Source organism: Schistocerca piceifrons, chromosome 4 (assembly GCF_021461385.2).
Source record: "Schistocerca piceifrons isolate TAMUIC-IGC-003096 chromosome 4, iqSchPice1.1, whole genome shotgun sequence".
In the NCBI taxonomy this organism is placed as follows: Eukaryota; Metazoa; Arthropoda; class Insecta; order Orthoptera; family Acrididae; genus Schistocerca; species Schistocerca piceifrons.
The window spans coordinates 487,465,964-487,483,615 of NC_060141.1; the positions used below are offsets into that span (position 1 = coordinate 487,465,964).

Genomic DNA, 17,652 nt, shown 5'->3' on the forward strand with positions numbered 1-17,652 from the left:
TGTGTGTGTGTGTGTGTGTGTGTGTGTGTGTGTGTGTGTGGGGGGGGGGGGGGGGGGCACTGTATGGTGAGTAGCAACTTTCCTTTTCACAATACTGCAATATTACAAGACAATTTTAATAGAAATTGCTGTAGGTTTCAAATTTCTAATTCCTGTCATTATGAGATACATAAATAATGAAAGGAAAGAAGTTTCAAAGAACATTTTCTTATTCAATAATACTACAATATTAACTGTTGCCTCAATCATTTCCCAACAATAGTAGTATTCAGTATACAAATGAATGACACTGGAGTTAGAAACCACATTAAACTGAAGAGATGTACAGATAAAGCGTGTCTGTTAGTGTGAGCAATGGAAATGATAACAGTGGCAGTAAAGATCAAATAGCTCTGAATGATTAGCAATGGTGATTGCTGTTTTAACAGTATATCAAATTACTATGATGCAAATCCTATATATGAAGACCTATGAAGACACTGCTGTTCAACATATTCACCTTTTCTCACACTGTCACAGCTTTTCATGCCAGTGAAGGTGTGTATGCTACCTCTTAACCCTTATTTTCAATGGCATTCTTCAGGCAATACTGAACTCTTTCCTTCTCATGTAATACTTCTTTTCATCTACTACATTAGTCTGTAAGCTGTAGTTACCAAAGCCTATCACTTAATTAAAAATGGAAGTAATTTTTTAAGCTCAAAACTATAATAATGGAGTAACAGTTTTAATTTAGACTAAAACACTTACTTGAATAAAACAGGTCTGTCTTGCAAACGTGTCATGGCCTGCATTAGCAAAAGACTGATTTCTGGAGACTCGATACTTCGACAATTGTTTTGTGCCCACCGATACAGCCTCTCTAATGCTGCTTCCTATAAGCATAATAAGAATCTGTTTCAATTCCAGCACAGACAGCGTATATTCATTCATTACTATAAACATCTGAATGGAACTTCCAATCTCAAAACACATTATTTCATATAATACTTGCGAATGTAAGAAGATATTTGATCATGACAAGAAACTGATTTTGTCTGACGATGATTAAGAGAGTGGAATCATACTTTAATCCCCAAAAGTGGATGAATATCACCAATAAAATGACTATCTTATAACACTAACATTGTTCCAATATAGTAATTCAAAACTGGAGCAACTATTTTCTTAAAGTATTTAAAAATTCATAATGTATGCAGTAGCTAATTTTTAGTACAGCACTTATCAATGAGAAAGAGCTGAATTGTTGTCCATTTCATATTGAAAGAGGTAATTGTGAAACACAGTTGCTAGGCTGAACACACACACAATTATGGATCCCCAAATTCCAAAATATTAGCACTTGTACAAGAATCTGGGTAAGTGCAAGTAGAGCTCGAGCACTGGGGTTTCCATACAAATTTAACTATGTGTAAAGATTGCTCATCCACCCCAGCAATTAAGAATATCAATGATTTTTGCCTGTTATCAGTGCCAACATAGGCAAGATGGGTCTTAAGGGCAGAAAAGAATTGTGTTATATAGTCACAAATTAACTATTTTCGGATTTTTTCCTTTTCTCATACTGTGAAACCATGCTTCTTGCTAAATATCATGATTCTAGGTCAATAGGAAGTAGCCTATAGATTTTCATGAGCGAGTTTGCAAGTATCAAAATACAAGACATAAATGACCATATCTTCTGAGTGCACTGACTTAGAAGCTTCAATTTTTTTACACCACCAAGGGACTGTAGACTGTAATGTATGGAAAAGTTCAATTTGATATAGCTACCTGTTCCTGCAAAAAAGGGTTTTTAATAGTTGAACAGACACACAGACAGACAACAAAGTGATCCTGTAAAGGTTCCATTTTTACTGACTGAGGTATGGAGCTCTATAAAAAAGTAGAGAGGAAAGAAAGCAGTCTCATTTTTACACTGTAGCCAGACTGCTGTAAACACCCACAGATAACAGCCAAATTTTTTAGATTGTTACTACAGCCTTCCAAACTGTTATTTAAGTTTAAATGCCTTGTACCCATATCAGATATGTTCGAATCATCATTACCAGCCAGCTGACAATAACTGCTTGATAATCACCTTTTCCAGGCTTCTCCATACATTACGCACTGCAACAAAATTTATCTGTATTGATTCTGCATGTTTTCTAATGTCATTTACTCTTTTTTCCATTAGGCCATCACTTTGGTCTTTCCTTATCTCTTGGAATCCAAAGAAGAACTTCATTGGTCCATCAACCACCCCTTCACATGGCAACAGGTCTTGCCCACCTTCTGTTTGGTTTCATTACAGTCATAAATATGTCTTCCACTCCAGTTTGTTCACTATTTATTTGTTTGCCTATTGTTTCTAGCAATTTCCAAAAAGGATTTCACCAATGGTTGATCAATCCATATAATATTTGGTGGTTTTTGTATTAAAAGCCTATGCTGTGCAGATACAACTAAAAGCTGGTAGTACATTTCTTATATCAGATACAACAGAAGCTTGGATTTGGAAAACAAGCAATGTATATATCTTACCAAATGCACTCATGATTAATTTCACTCTTTAATTATTTATTTTGTTAAAATATTTTGATTATATGTTGTTTTAAGCCTAACACTGGTTTTTAGACCTGCTTATAAACTTGTTCTATTAAATACTTCAGTTCGTTGTTGAAGGATTTCACACTAAAATTTGGTTTATATTACCTGTTGGTTCGCATTTCATACTTTGGGGCTTAATTTCTCCTATCACAGTTCTCAACTTCACATGCCAACTGTCCAGTGTTGCCAATGCGCCATCACAAACTGTCAGTCACCCGCAGTGTTCAAATAGTGCAGCGCACAAGCATAATTTTTTCTGGCATTGATGGCAGGTCATTGAACTATTACTGGCTGCAGCAAGTAAAAGTACAATTCTGCCCACTCCCTGTTTTTGGAATCATAGCCATATAAAACGATGTTTCCACCCTATGTCTGCTGCACCCACTTTTCACTTCATATGACTAAAAAAGCAAAATTTATGATGACACCATCAATACAGACAGCAGTTTGCAGCTGAGCACAGCATAACAGAGCAAGTAGGAATTGTGATGTCCATGATAGTGCAGCAGACACGGGATGAAAACACTGTCTTATATACCAATGGACTGAGCACTGGTAACATCACACCACTACCAGGGCTATATAAAGATGAGCATTGTTACCAGAATGCACAGTAGTACCACATGCCAATGTGCTGTCACCACCGACAGTCTCTCCTCACCACACCACATGGAAGCTTATAGACACATCGCGCACACATAATGTTGAGTGTGCAATCAACCATTTTAATATCACAGTATATTATTAGTATCAACTTATTTATTAGTTTATAAACAAATAAATTTGTCTTTAAAAACGTAACGCTTTATAAGACATGCAGTGTAAAGATGCTCAAATTATTCTTGGGACCGAGTGCAGGCTGAAACCTGAACTGGAAAGCTCTGACATATTTTGAGTCATTGAACGTATATTGGAATGACAGATTAGAGGCTATAGGATGGGGAGTGTTCATGGCAGGTGACAAAAATATTATCTCTAGTGAAGTCAAAGTTGCATGTGACAGAGGTGTGGGTGAAACCAAGTTAATTGTTGGATGCTTTATCAGCCACTTGATTCTGCTGTGACAATTCTAAAGTTATTAAAAGAAAGTCTATGGTCAATGGCGCGTAAATACCCAGATCATGCAATACTAGTTGGAAGCTACTTTAACCAACTGACAGGGATGCCTATGGATTCATTGCAGGGGGTACAGAGAGACAGTTGTCTGAAATACTTTGAAAATGTTTTCTGAAAACATGTCTTGAGTAGCTAGCTCAGCATTACACACAACACAGAAATATCTTAGACCTTGTAGCGACAAACAGGCCAGACCTTATCTACAAATAGGTCAGACCTTATCGACAATGTCGATATAGAAATGGGAATTAGCGAACATGATGTCATTACAGCAACTTTGATTACGAAAGTTAATAAACAAGTCAAGAAGGCTAGGAGTGTGTTTCTACTAGATAGAGCAGATAAGCAGTTATTACCATCTCACTTGGACAGTGAATTCGCATAACTTACTTCCAGTAAGATGGATGTAGAGGAATTATTGGCAAAGTTTACGCAGATTCTAACTCATGGTCTGGAGACTTGTGTGCCTAGTGGATAAAGGATGGAAAAGATCCTAGTGGTTTCATAAAACAATTTGGAGGATGCTGAGGAAGCAGAGGCTGTTGCACTTTCGGTTCAAAAGGGAACACGCAAATGATGACAAGCGAAGGTTAGTAGAGATTCGTACGTCTGTGAAAAGATCTGTGCATGAAGCATATAACAACTACCACCGTCACACCTTAGTAAAAGATCTGGCAGAGAACCCAAGGAAATTCTGGTCTTACGTAAAATCGCTAAGTGGGTCCAAGGCTTCCATTCAGTCCCTTGTTGACCAGTTTAGTGTGGCAGGTGAACACAGCAGAATGGAAGCCAGAGATTTTAAATTTAACATTCAAGAACTCGTTCATACTGGAAAAATCATACAAACATACAGTCATCTGATCATCAGGCAGAATCCAGAATGGACAACATAGTAATAAGCATCCCTGGCATAGAGAAACAACTGAAAGATTTGAAAGTAAATAAATCACCAGGTCTGGATGGATTTCCAGTTTGAATTTACAAAGAGTGCTCTATGTCATTGGCCCCTTACCTACCTTGCACTTATTGCTAATCTCTTGCCCAGCACAAAGACCCAAGTGACTGGATAAAGGTGCAGTTGACCCCAAGATGTAAGAAGGGTAAAAGAAAGGACCTGCAAAATTACAGACCAATATCCCAACCTTCTGTTTGCTGCAGAATCCTTGAACATATTCTCAGTTCGAATATAATAAACTTTCTTGAGACTGAGAAGCTTATGTGCACAAGTCAGCATGGTTTTAGAAGGCACCGCTCATGCAAAACTCAGCTTGCCCTTTCGTCACATGATATACTGAGAAATATGAAGGGCAACACGCAGATTCCATATTTCTAGGTTTCTGGAGAGCATTTGACATGGTGCCTCATTGTAGGCTTTTAATGAATGTTCGAGCATACGGAATAAAATCAGATATGCGAGTGGCTCAAAGACTTCTTAAGTAATAGAATCCAGCAAGTTGTGCTTGACAGCGAGTGTACATCAGGGACAGGGCTATCGTCAGGACTGCCCCAGGAAAGAGTGATAGGACCACTGTTGTTCTCTACATACATAATGATTTAGCAGAGAGTGGGTAGCAAGCTCCAGTCATTTGCTGATGATGCCATGGTGTACAGTAAGGTGTCAAAGTTGAGTGATTGTAGGAAGTAGGAAGATACAAGATGACTGGAACAAAATTTCCAGTTGGTGTCATGAAAGGCTGCTAGCCCTAAATGTGGAAAAATGTATAAGTTGATGCAGGTTCAATGTTCAGATACAGTATTACTAGTGTCCTGCTTTAAGTGAAGTCATTTAAATGTCTGGGTGAAAAGTTGCAAAGGGATATGAGGTGGAACAAGCATGTGAGAACTGTGGAAGGGAAGGCGAATGGTTGACTTTGGTTTATTGGGAGAATTTTAGGAACGGGTGGTTCACCCGCAAAGGAGATCGCATACAGGACGTTGGTGCGACCTGTTCTTGAGTACTGCAAGTGTGAGATCCTCACAGATTTGTTACAGGTAGGTTTGAACAATGAGCAAGTTATAGACATGCTTCAGGAGCTCAAATGGTAATCCCTGGAGGGAAGGTGATGTTCTTTTAGAGAAACACTGTTGAGAAAATTTAGAGAACTGGCAACAGAAGCTGGTTGCCGAACAATTCTACTGCTGCCAACATACATTGCGTATAAGGACCATGAAGATAAGAGAAATGTGGGCTCGTACAGAGGTATATAGGCAGCCATTTTTCGCTTACTCTTTTTGCAAGTGGAACAGGAAAGGAAATGACTAGTTGTGGTACAGAGTACCCTCCACAATGCACTGTATGGTGGATTTCGGAATATCAATGTAGATGTAGAATACCTTCAGATAAGCACAATGGACTATGTCCATTCATATCAGCTGTTGATAGTAAGAAAAAGAATCCTCAACTACTTTTTGAAAATGTTTTATTTTAAGTAACTCGGCGTATGTGAAGAGAGACGATCCTTTACATCTGTATACTTCTGTCTTAGTTCTTCTACATCTTTTTCCTAAGTTCTAATTGTTGACACAAATAAGCACTATTGCATTTGCAGCAATGTTTGTATTCATAATTAATGATTTCTCTATCACTGTTATGCACAGTACTACCATGTGAATCAACTCAGGAGGATGGGAATATGGAGCTGGAACAGTCGCAGGCTTCAGTTTGTGTTTCAGAAAAAGATTAAACTTTTCAGATTCCTTTCATAATCCGAATTAGCAAAATGTATTGGTCACACACACAAGCATTAGCAATCAAAAATTAATCAGAGCATTTAACAACATTTATTTGCTCTTGTTTCGTATCATTATTCCAGGGAATCATACGAAACATAATTTCCATCTTTTTTCCTTGTCTGCAGTGATAACTACACAGTGAACCGTTATTTTTAACCAAAAACAATTTAGAACATACTCTCAGAGCCCCTCAATACTTTGATAACATAGTATAACTCTGCTCTTAATCATTTATCACCAACGAGAACTTATGCAAACAACCTTGTATTTACTCCAAACACAATTGGTTATGGCAGTGGTGGGCTACAGAGTGGTGGCAGCATTGGCTGTGGTCTCACCGACAGAGCTTGCTACTGCACACATGCCTTGTGATTCCTACAGTCTATTCAAGTAGCTGTGAGGATCAGGGCAGCAATCGCATGGCTGTCAGTTACCATTTAATAATGGCAAGGACCACAATGATGAAAGCTCATGGACGTACAACCACTTGACGACATCTTTATCTTTGCCTCTCTTCCTACTCACATCCTCAGACCAGAAGGGTTCCTCTCAATCTATCATCCAAGTGACCTGCTCCAACTTTCAACCTCCTCTACTTAGTCCCTATTCCCTTCCTGTAGAAGGAAAGTATAGTTTTGAAACCTAGAAGGACTATTTTCTCTTTCAAGTGCTTCTATCACAATACTGGGACAGGGCCTTCTGAAGTTAGATACTGGCTACTTTGTAATATCAGGTGCAATTTATTAGCATTTGATAAAATGTAATCAGCTCTAGTTTTAGTTCCATTTGTTCCCTGCCAAGTCAATTTTTGACTGTTGTGTTCTGAAAGAAGGCAGGAGGTAAATATTTTATTCTCAGCATTATCTACTAATGAATGTCTTCTTATTTCTGCAGTCATCCACAAAATTTCCCCCACTTAAGTATAGTGTTATTTTTGTCCCCTACTTCTGTTTTAACACTCCCCATTCCCATTTTGTAGAGGAACTCTCTCAGGTTTTCTCAATGAGAGTGATCAATAGTGTGCCTTCATTCTGCCAAGTTGATGTTTCCATTTTATGCCAGATGGGTATTGCATTCCATGTGAATGTGTCATGTCATCAGAAGAGTCGAGAGAGCCAGGGAACATCAGCAACATACCTCAATAAAACAACCAAGCAAATCAGCTGTCACCGAGCACTGTCTTGAATATAATCATGAAATGAATTATGATGAGACCAATGTCACTGGGCACACGCAAAGTTTCTGGGACAGCATAATTAATAAGTGTATCGAAATAAAGATATCAGAAAACCTAATAAACAGGGTTGGTTTCAGTTTTAATAATACTTGGGGTCAGGCACTCAATTTATCAAAAACCTGTTTGACATCACATCCACCAGTGTTGAAAAACATGGAGAGAATTTGCGTTTCACGGAATATTAGTGTGAGCTCTGAAAACCAAAAGAATGTCAAAGGGTGAACTGGGCATCGGAAATCAAACTCGGCTGTAAACAGTGGAGTGAGACAAACAATAATTCACAATCCAAGTTGGAATCCAGGCAGTACATTTAATAGCAAAACTTTCAGGGACCTGAAGAAGATGGTTTGGTTGGTTGTTGAAATATTTTGCATGAACAGGAAACAACAGCTTGGCAGAACACTTGGAAGCATGTTATTAATTTACTGTAATTTCTTAGTTTCTGTTGGTTTTTGTAGAGGTCCTCTACCTCCTAATGAGAACATTTCCAATTAAAAGAAATCTTCCCATTCTGTCTGAAATTTCGTGAGATCTAGGCATTTATGTATTTTTTTCTAATGTGATTACATTAAATACAAATTGAGGAACTAAATTATTGATGCCTATTTAGGACCACTCCTAAAATTAAGAATGGCATTTTACAAACTGGACATACAGAAACTTTCCAAGTAAATGAAAAACTATTGTTCACATTGGTTAAAATATATGTCAGCATATATTTAAACAAACTTTCACTTTAATAATGATATAATTATTACCACTACTTTATAAAAAGTTATTTAATTACCTCTTTATTTGGAGATATTTATTTATGGCTCTCAAAATAGCTGAGAAGTTGTTACAATGGACAGTAACAGCTCTTTCATGCCAAAAGTTTACCAACTACTTACCTACGCCAGAGCATGAAATCACATCTGTCATTGTACGAACTGAAAATGTATTGTTCTAAGGCTGCACTAGGATATTGTCTTGGAATGGTAAGCAGTAAGGTTGCATTCTGTACATAATATACAAAGTAATTCCAGGAAATTATGAAGTTTGAGAGCCACAGCCGGACCTGCTATAATGATTTGGGAAGGCATTAATATGATTTCAGGTTACTTCTGAGAGAGCATTTTGACATTTTTTGGTATTTACATGTCTATGAGCCACATTATGTATTCCCTAGCTGTGTTTGCTGACTTTGTGAATCTGCACAAATCTTACTAAGAATGTTATTAGGAGCCACTAGTGTTCTCTGATGTTTGTCAGTAAGTGCAGAGTGTAGTAATCTTGATCATTTATATAATTTACTTGGATACATTAAAAAAAATCTTCTCACCAAGTGGTGGCAGAACAGATACTTAAAAGAAGATTCTAATTAAAACCTTCTTTTATGTGTCTGTTCTGCTGCCACTCTGTGAGTAGATTTTTATGTATCCATTTAAATTATTTTATAAAAAATTGATCAGTTATTCCTGATATGCAACTGGACAATATTATCCTGTGACCGGGTCATTCTTGCTGCACGTGTGACCTTTTTTGCCAGTGTTGTTACTGTATATAAAAATGTTTGAAAAGGATGGAACAGCACCTGATATAAAGCCATTTGTTCCATAATCTGAAGTGCTGCAGTCTGGTGGCCACTCTGCATCAGAGTACGGCAACTGCCATGAATAGACTGCACGCGCTCCAAAGCACTAAAAAATTCTTCAGTAATTGCACCATCTCTCAGTACAGTTTGCTCTGAAGATGACAGTTGGAAACTTCTCAGAAATGCATCTGCCATTTTCTGCTGAAGAGTCAACTTCTGGCTGAAAGCAGAATGACACCGACATTTCAAGGTACTAAAATAAACACAAGTCATAATTAAAATAATGATGATGATGATAACAAGAACAATGACACCTGGTGAATGAGTTTGGAACATCCACTAATAAATAACTGACATTACAATAATGTACTTTTTTACTCTACATCATGATAATGGAAAGTCTTTGACACAGTATGAATTCAGCTCAATATCAAAATACATAAGGGGCATGTGGAAAAATATAACCAAACTTTTAAGTGTCACAGAAATTTAATTTTCCTACTGACAACATTACATTTTTTTAACATCAATATGGCAGATGTCTGTTTAAGCTTTGTAGAGTGGAAGGAGGTTATTAAGTAGTACTGGAAGTTTGAAACTGATGATGCAATTCAGAGAGAGAGGAGAAGTTGATAAGGGGCTGATCCAACCATCCAGTCATCATGTTCTTTAGATCCCACTTAGGGGTACCTTCCGGAATGTAGAACAAGTCAAGATTAGCGATTGCTAAGTTAATAAGTGTGTGTCTAGGAGACTAAAACAAGGTGGATCAAACAGTGTGTGATGTGCAGTAAGGCCCACCAAGGTGACCCAACATGTTTACAAATGATTAATTCTCAAATATAATACTGAAATGGTTTCAGCTTTTCATCACAAAAATGTTCACGGCAAGGGTCACATGAAAGTGATGTAAGCTTTAACAGTACATGACGCATTCTAAATAGAAGCAGATCACATTATTTCATTTCAAGACTAGTGCAACAGCTAAGTGAAGATGAACCAGATTCCAGGGTATAATTTTGTGGATGGGTTCAGGGATGGTTACAAGTGAACTACGTATTATGGGTAGTAGGGGGCGGTTGGTCAGATGAAATACTATCAACAAGCCAAGACCACAGTTGAAAATGCTGTGAATTTGTCTCGAGCAGAGATTTAGTGCGGCTTAGCTCCTAGATGACTTGTTGGGGTTTTCCTTTAAGAAGGTGCTGTAACTGGAAGAAGGTACCTAACAATGCTTGCAGATTACATTTTCTCCTTTATTTGTTTAATGACATATGATATGTGTGTCTTTTAATCATACTGGGACACACTAATTGATCAGCAGATACAGTTATGCACACATCCATAAGTCACAACCAGCCAATGTTCACAGCGAGCCCTATGGTGCGGGTACTGATGTCATCCTAGCCCTACGTGATTTTCTGCTAGGCTGCGATTTGGATTTTGTTGTTACATACTGTAAAGTTTGGCTAGCACACAGACTTGCCTGTCTACCTAATTCGGTATTGTCTTCACGCACCACTCAATCAACTGTTGTGTTTTCAGTGAATGAACCCAAGTCAAGTGAGAACATAGAGAGTGTGGTTTGTATTTGAGAGCTTCCCAGCTGCATCTACAGTGTTCTGCACTATTGTGTGAGTTAGCCAAAAAACTTCCAGAGTACTGTGTTGACTAAAAGATATCCTCCACCAGAAAGCTTTTGTTTTGTGTGTTTTGAGAAGAGTCAGGAACTGTTACTTTCTGTGATTCATTTGTATGTATATTGTGTTTAATAGAATCTGTGTTGTTGTTGTTGTTGTTGTTGTCATCATCGTCTTAGACACTGAAGCAGAGTGAGTATCTGAGTCAAAATTTGCCAACCCTGTCTGTAGGATACAGGAGATAAATTGAGTTTCCTGCATGCTCCCTAGACCTTACACTACTCAATTTATTCCTAATGGGGCACAGTTAAAAGAGGAGGAATACTGTCAAATGTTGTAGCCTCTACACACTTTTGAATGAGATTCAAGCAACATGTACAGATGTTCCATTGGACACTTTAGTGTGAATTAAGGTATCTGTTGTGACTCATACTCAGAAATGTATCAGTGCTGAAGGTCAATGGTTATGAATATTTCTATTAGCCACGATACGGAACATTTAGTTTAACTAGAAAGTACACTTGTAGGTACAAAAATAAATTTTCTGTTACCATTCACATGTATGCAAATATTTTTGATGGACCCTATATATAGTTATCACCCCGGATATCTACATATATATAGTGTCTTCTTCCACTCTAGAGAAAAGGAAATGCTTATAAACCTAACAGTTGTAACACACTGTGAGTGCTTCTCTACCAATCATTTCATCTTGAAGGTGATAGCTACACTGACCACCTCTCACTTACTTGTTATCTACAACTAAAAATATTTCAAACAATGGAAAATTCAGAATGGAATAATGAAAATATTACAAAAAGGATATATTGCTACTCACCATATAGTAAAGAAGTTGAGTCGCAGATAGGCACAACAAAAAGACTGCTAAACAAGTAAGCTTTCAGCTAAAAGGCCTCCTTCTGTCTGGCTCTGGCAGCCAGATACAGTGGTTGTGTGTGTGTGTGTTTTTTTATCAAATACAGAAGAAGGTCTTTTGGCTGAAAACTTACTTGTTTAGCAGTCTTTTTGTTGTGCTTGTCTATGACTCGGCATCTCCACTATATGGTGAGTAGCAATGTAACCTTTTCATAGTATTACAAATATTTCAGTATTCTCTTAATATATCATCAGAAAATAATCAGAGCTGTGAGCTTCATCTCTGTGTACTCACAACCACACATATTCACTGATGCAAAAGGTTTACTTGTTATCAAAGATTAGTGAATAACAGTTGCACAATAAAGAAATTTTAACATTTGTCTACATATTTTGGGAATCATGCTCTCATCATCTGGTCATCCATTTTTTTTTACTGTGTACCTCTGTGACACTTCACACTATGTATATTCATCCCTGCTGGTGCATGACTACTGCACAAAAAACAAAATCATTGCGCTGCCTCATCCTTCGTACTCTCCAGACCTGGCGCCTGCAGACTTTCTTTTATTTCCAAAGTTGAAAACCTTGTTGAAAGGACGAAGATTTGCAATATGAGATAAAAGAAAATTCGTAGATGGCGCTTCACACAATCCAGCAAAAAGAGTACCAAGACTGTTTCTAGAAGTGGAAATGGTGTTGGGCACAGTGTATCAATTGTGTAGGAGAGTATTTCAAAGGAGATCGTGCACAATAAGTAAAAGGTAAGGGGAGAAAAATTTTGTGGCCATAGTTCCAGAATGTTATGAACAGACCTTGTACCTGATCCAACGGTACATTCAGACCCTGTGATCTGACACCAGATTATCCAGGACCAGATGAGGATACTGCTACTGCAGGAAGTGGGTGCCAGAGAGTGCACGAAATTACTGAATAAGAACAGCAGTGTACTTCTGAGAAACTGGCTGGTGTGCCACGTTTATTTAGAAAAAACTACCAGGATGACGTACAAAGTGTAGCACTAGGGAGGCACCAGGGTCATTCAATGTAAACGAGGAATCATTATAAAAAAAAATAATTTTTTTGTGGGAATTTTTTCCCCTGTTACTTATGTAGGTGGGGCATTGAATTTTGTTGGCAAGATTGATTTTTCCCTCCAAAACCTATTGTTTACTTGTGGGAGCCATTGTTTTGAAGATTAGATTGTTGAGTTTGTTCAAGCAGAAGATTTGATCGATTTCAAGGTAAGAAAAAAATCATGAAATTTATGATAATTCTTTATGGTTTGTACATCACTTTAAAGTGTGTAACTTCGTCTTCTTTTTGGTATATTTCTAGAAGAAAACAATTTAAGCATAATAAATACAAAAACATTTATATAACCTAACCCAAAATGTATAACAAGAGTTATCAAATGCCAATTTTTTAAAGATTTTCAAAAAATACATTAAAGTACAGAAGCTTATATGCCATGCTGTCCTTCACATAAGTGTACCTCAATTTGGTATCTCAAATAAATTTCCTCCTGGAAGCCTTCTCCTGGTAACGTGAGTTACCTTTATGTATGTAATGTGAGTTACCATAATTTTTGTAGGATTAGTTATAATTTTGAGCAGTCACATTGGTTCTGAATTACATACAACACAACTAACAATATATTGCAACAAATATCTCCATATGCCACATAAAATCCCATAGGGAATAGCTATTTCTATTTTACAACAATTCGCAATTTTTGCAGAATGACTAAGTGCAGCTGAAAAGATGAGACGAAGATGGCAGAAAATGAAAGATGAAGGCAGGTACAAAGAGTATAAAATATCAAACACAAGGAAACTACACAAAAATTCAGGAAAAAGAAGCAGGAACAGGAAAACTGTTTTAGTAAAAGAGAACAAGAAAAGATTGCTGCAGACAGGAAACGGAATGTTAAAGAAAGCATTGCCAAGTACAGGAAGTGGCTAAAGGAAGCTCTTTCAGCTACACCAAGTAGTTCTGCTTCTCCACCATATAAAAACAGGTCTTCATTGGGAGAAGCTGTATCAAAAGTGAAACACATACTTCCAGCATCACCCATAAAACAAAAATGTGCTATTAGAAGGTTGTATCATACATATGTTGAACCTTTAGTAGTAGAAAGAGTCTCTAAACAAAAAGTAAGTGATGAAATAATAAGCACAGTGACCAAATTCTATGAAAGGGATGACATTAGCGGACAGGCCCCTGGACGCAAAGACATTGTGACTGTAAAAGATGAGAAAGGTAAGGTAAGTTGCAAGTACGACACTTTATGTTTTCTTTGAAAGAAGCCCATGTCATGTTTTGTGAAGAAAATGGCAAAGTGACCGGTAAAAGCAAATTTGCAGAATTAAGACCCAAACATGTCACACTTGCCAATAAACTTCCACACAACATGTGTGTCTGCAGATATCACAAGAATTTCATCTGTGCTGTTAACTCTCTTCATAGCACAGTACCTCAAACAACTAAGTACACCAGTAACTGGACAGAATTTTTTCTATGTGCAGAGCCTACAGCCAATTGTTGGTTGGGAAAGTGCATGAAATGTAAAGATTTATTGACAGTTAAACTTCTTGATTTATGTACTGGTGTACAAGAGTAGGGCGTGAAATGGTATGTGTGGCAGGAGAGTAATGGCAGAATTTTGAAAGCAGAGGAAGAAGGTACATTATAGAATCTTATTGATCATATTCTTACCATGGGACCGAAATTTTTAGAGCACTGCTACTTTAAGAGAGAACAATCAAAGAACTATCAGAGTGATAAGGAATCACTGTCTTCTGTGATGCTAACTGCCATGATGCAAATTGATTTTTCTGAAAATTTTACATGTGTAAGTCAAGAAGAAATCACATTGGCAGCAGAATCAAATTAGTATTTTTACTGCCATTATTTGGCATTCAGGTACTTCTCACCCCTATGTGTTGGTATCTGATAATCTGGACCACACACAAATAACACTATCGTTCTCTATGTTGATAGACTTCTTGAAGAACTACCAAAAAATATTAGAGAGTTTACAATCTGGTCAGATGGTCCTGCTTCCCAGTTTAAAAACAGATATATTGCACAGGCTATAAAAGTTCTAAGTAAGAGTCATGCCAAAAGAATTACATGGAAGTACTTTGCAGCTTCTTATGGGAAGGCGCCAGTGGATGGAATTGGTGGGGCTGTCAAACGCAAAGTTTGGTCTCTTGTGAAAAGCCAGAAATGTGTAGTAAACAATGCAATAGATTTTGTAAAAGCATTGTTGAATTCTTCTTCTAACACGAGAGTAATTCTTATGGGTGAAGAAGACTTTAGCTAAAGAAGCAAAAAACTGCATCTCTCGGCCTTAATCAAGAACTGCAAGCCTTTCTTGAACATTTCTAAAATTAATCACTTGGAACTCTATAATAATGAAGTTGTGGGACACACCACTTCATCAGCTGCAGAGGAAAACACTAAAAGAACAGAAAAATCACTAGATATACAAGTAGATGACTGGGTGGTGGTAAAATATGACAATTCACATTTTCCTGGTAATGTTACTAAAATTGAAAACGGTGAGTTTAAAGTTGATGTTATGATGGAAGATGGCAAGTTTTGGAAGTGGCCTGAAATTGAAGATGAGATACTACACTAAAGACAAGCTTGTCAGAAAAGTTAACCCTCCATGTGTTGTAAATTCCCATGGTTATTTCAAGTTTGACTGTGATCTGTGACAATGTTTTAATATTTATTCTATTGGAGATTAAATGTTTGGAACTTTGTTAAAGTACTTATTAGATCTGATGTTCACATAAAACAGAGCAGATTGTTTTTATTTTCTTTATCATATGCAAAAGCCATTTCTTGGAAATGTAACGTCAGTTACCAACAATAATTATAAGATTTGGTTTTATAAATATAGTAACGTAACAATTATTGTGATAAAGGTTTATAGAGCATTCTGTATAAACTCTGTTTTGAGGCATATAAAATGTTCAATAGAAACATTTCCTTCTGTTAGTTGTCCAAAACTTATAATATAAACATCAATATGTAACGTGAGTTACTATGGAAGGACCCACCAACAGACTGAGATGCATATTGCCGAGAGAGGGGTGGGAAGACAAGTCTGTACCAGGCCACTCTCATTAGTATATCTCGCGGGCCCTCACGTGACTATTTGCAGCCCTCTGATTTGTTACTGGAGGGTAATTTGGAAGTGTACCTCCATCAGCAATGACTAAACAAGACTTCACTCCATCAACATTACTGACTATAAGAATGGTGTGCATGTGAATAAAGCATGGGTTGGCAGATGTATCTGGTACCATACCAGTCCGAGACTGGTCATGACTCTTCAGTAAAATGCAGTTACTCTGTACAGAGTATAAAAACAGAAAAACAAAAATTGAAATATTGTATGAAAAATTAAGCTGCTTCCATTCAGCCTATTAGCTAACCATGTATATTTCCATCCCTTTCCATAGGAGCAGTTTACTTCCTTTCGAGACTGCAAATAAAATGGTTGAACTATTCAAATGATTGGAATGATTAAATATATGGAAAGTGCTCCCTTGGTGTTTACTAAAAAACATTATAATTTCTGAAGTTAGAAAACAAGGGGCAAGTGTACAAAGTTAGTAATTCTATCTTCTTTACAAGTAATATTACAATAAATTTTGATATCTGAACTGGGCAATTTTAGTTAACAACAATGGTAATATGTGGTCAATTGAAGTGGTGTGCTGATGGATGGTGTGGTGGCATGGAGACGATGCCTGGTGCGGCAACATATTTCAAAATGTCTTTAGTTATGAGAGTCACCTAATGACTGCTGCTTGGGTACAGCTGGTTTTGGTGATTTGAATCGCTTAACAATATCCCGTGTTATATGTGATCCATATGGACAGTCCACAGAATACAAGAGTTGATGGGACAGATATGAAACTGGGTATAATCACTCCATGCATGTATTCTTGTGTATTCCAATTGGCGATGTGCACAGAGGCATGATTAAGAGTAATTTGGCCTTGCTCTGGAACTAATAATTTATCAATTGATTGCAGAAGGCAAGCTTTTGTTTATTAGGCAGCGTAGGCAAGCTGTCGATTATGGCAGCACAAAAGGCATTTCAGGCAAATACAGAAGAAAAGATTTAAAATTTTTATTACGTATGTAAGTAAAATGAACCTAATAGTGGGTGTGGAAGAATTGTCGAATAGAAGTCTGCTGTCAATTAAAGTAACTTGATAATTTTGAGAGAAATGTACGATTATAGCAGAAAGCGTAACCACAGTAGGTTATGGTACCAAGTACAGTATACTATTCCGAATCGGTACGAACCAGTGTTCTCAAGTGGCCCACAGAAGCAGCCGGTGCGCACACTTGTCACTATAAGAAAACAATATTATAATTTGAGCCCTGTGCCTACTAAACACTTTGACAGGCCTTCTCCTCATCCTACCTTTTAAAATGACATTTGCCACCTCGTACTCTTGATGAGAGGCAAGGATAGCTGGCGAGGCCTGCTCCACTAATGTTTCCCCACAGTGGAGCTGCATTTTCAAAAATAATTATAACAGTCTAGATCGCAAGGCACATTTGCTAAAAGGTGACCAGTTTCAATCATCACATGATTGTCTTCAGACCTAGAGCTGTAATGTAATAAAATTAGCTATAACCTTACAAAACATAGATATACCCATTTTAATGAACAATGGTTGTTTAGGAAGCAGGGACTGCTGAATGACGATAGTCAACTGCTGGAGAGAGCAGTGTAGCTATTTCTTAAATGCTGGAGGCTCCACCTACAGCTGACAGCATGATGTGTTAGCCAATCAGGTATGATTCGAATTATGTACAAAAAGATGTACTTATTAATAAATAAAACATCAAAA

The 17,652-nt window shown here is 37.2% G+C and overlaps 1 protein-coding gene across 1 annotated transcript in view; it reads right to left on the minus strand.

Annotated features, from left to right (window-relative positions):
• LOC124794953 (conserved oligomeric Golgi complex subunit 6) overlaps positions 1–17,652 on the minus strand; it is a 113,756-nt gene that overhangs the window by 76,335 nt on the left and 19,769 nt on the right. The window contains exons 3-4 of the mRNA XM_047258668.1: positions 9,249–9,468; positions 751–875 (exon numbers count right to left, since the gene is read on the minus strand). Of these exons, the coding sequence (XP_047114624.1) occupies positions 751–875; positions 9,249–9,468 (345 nt within the window). The remainder of the gene's footprint in view (positions 1–750; positions 876–9,248; positions 9,469–17,652) is intronic.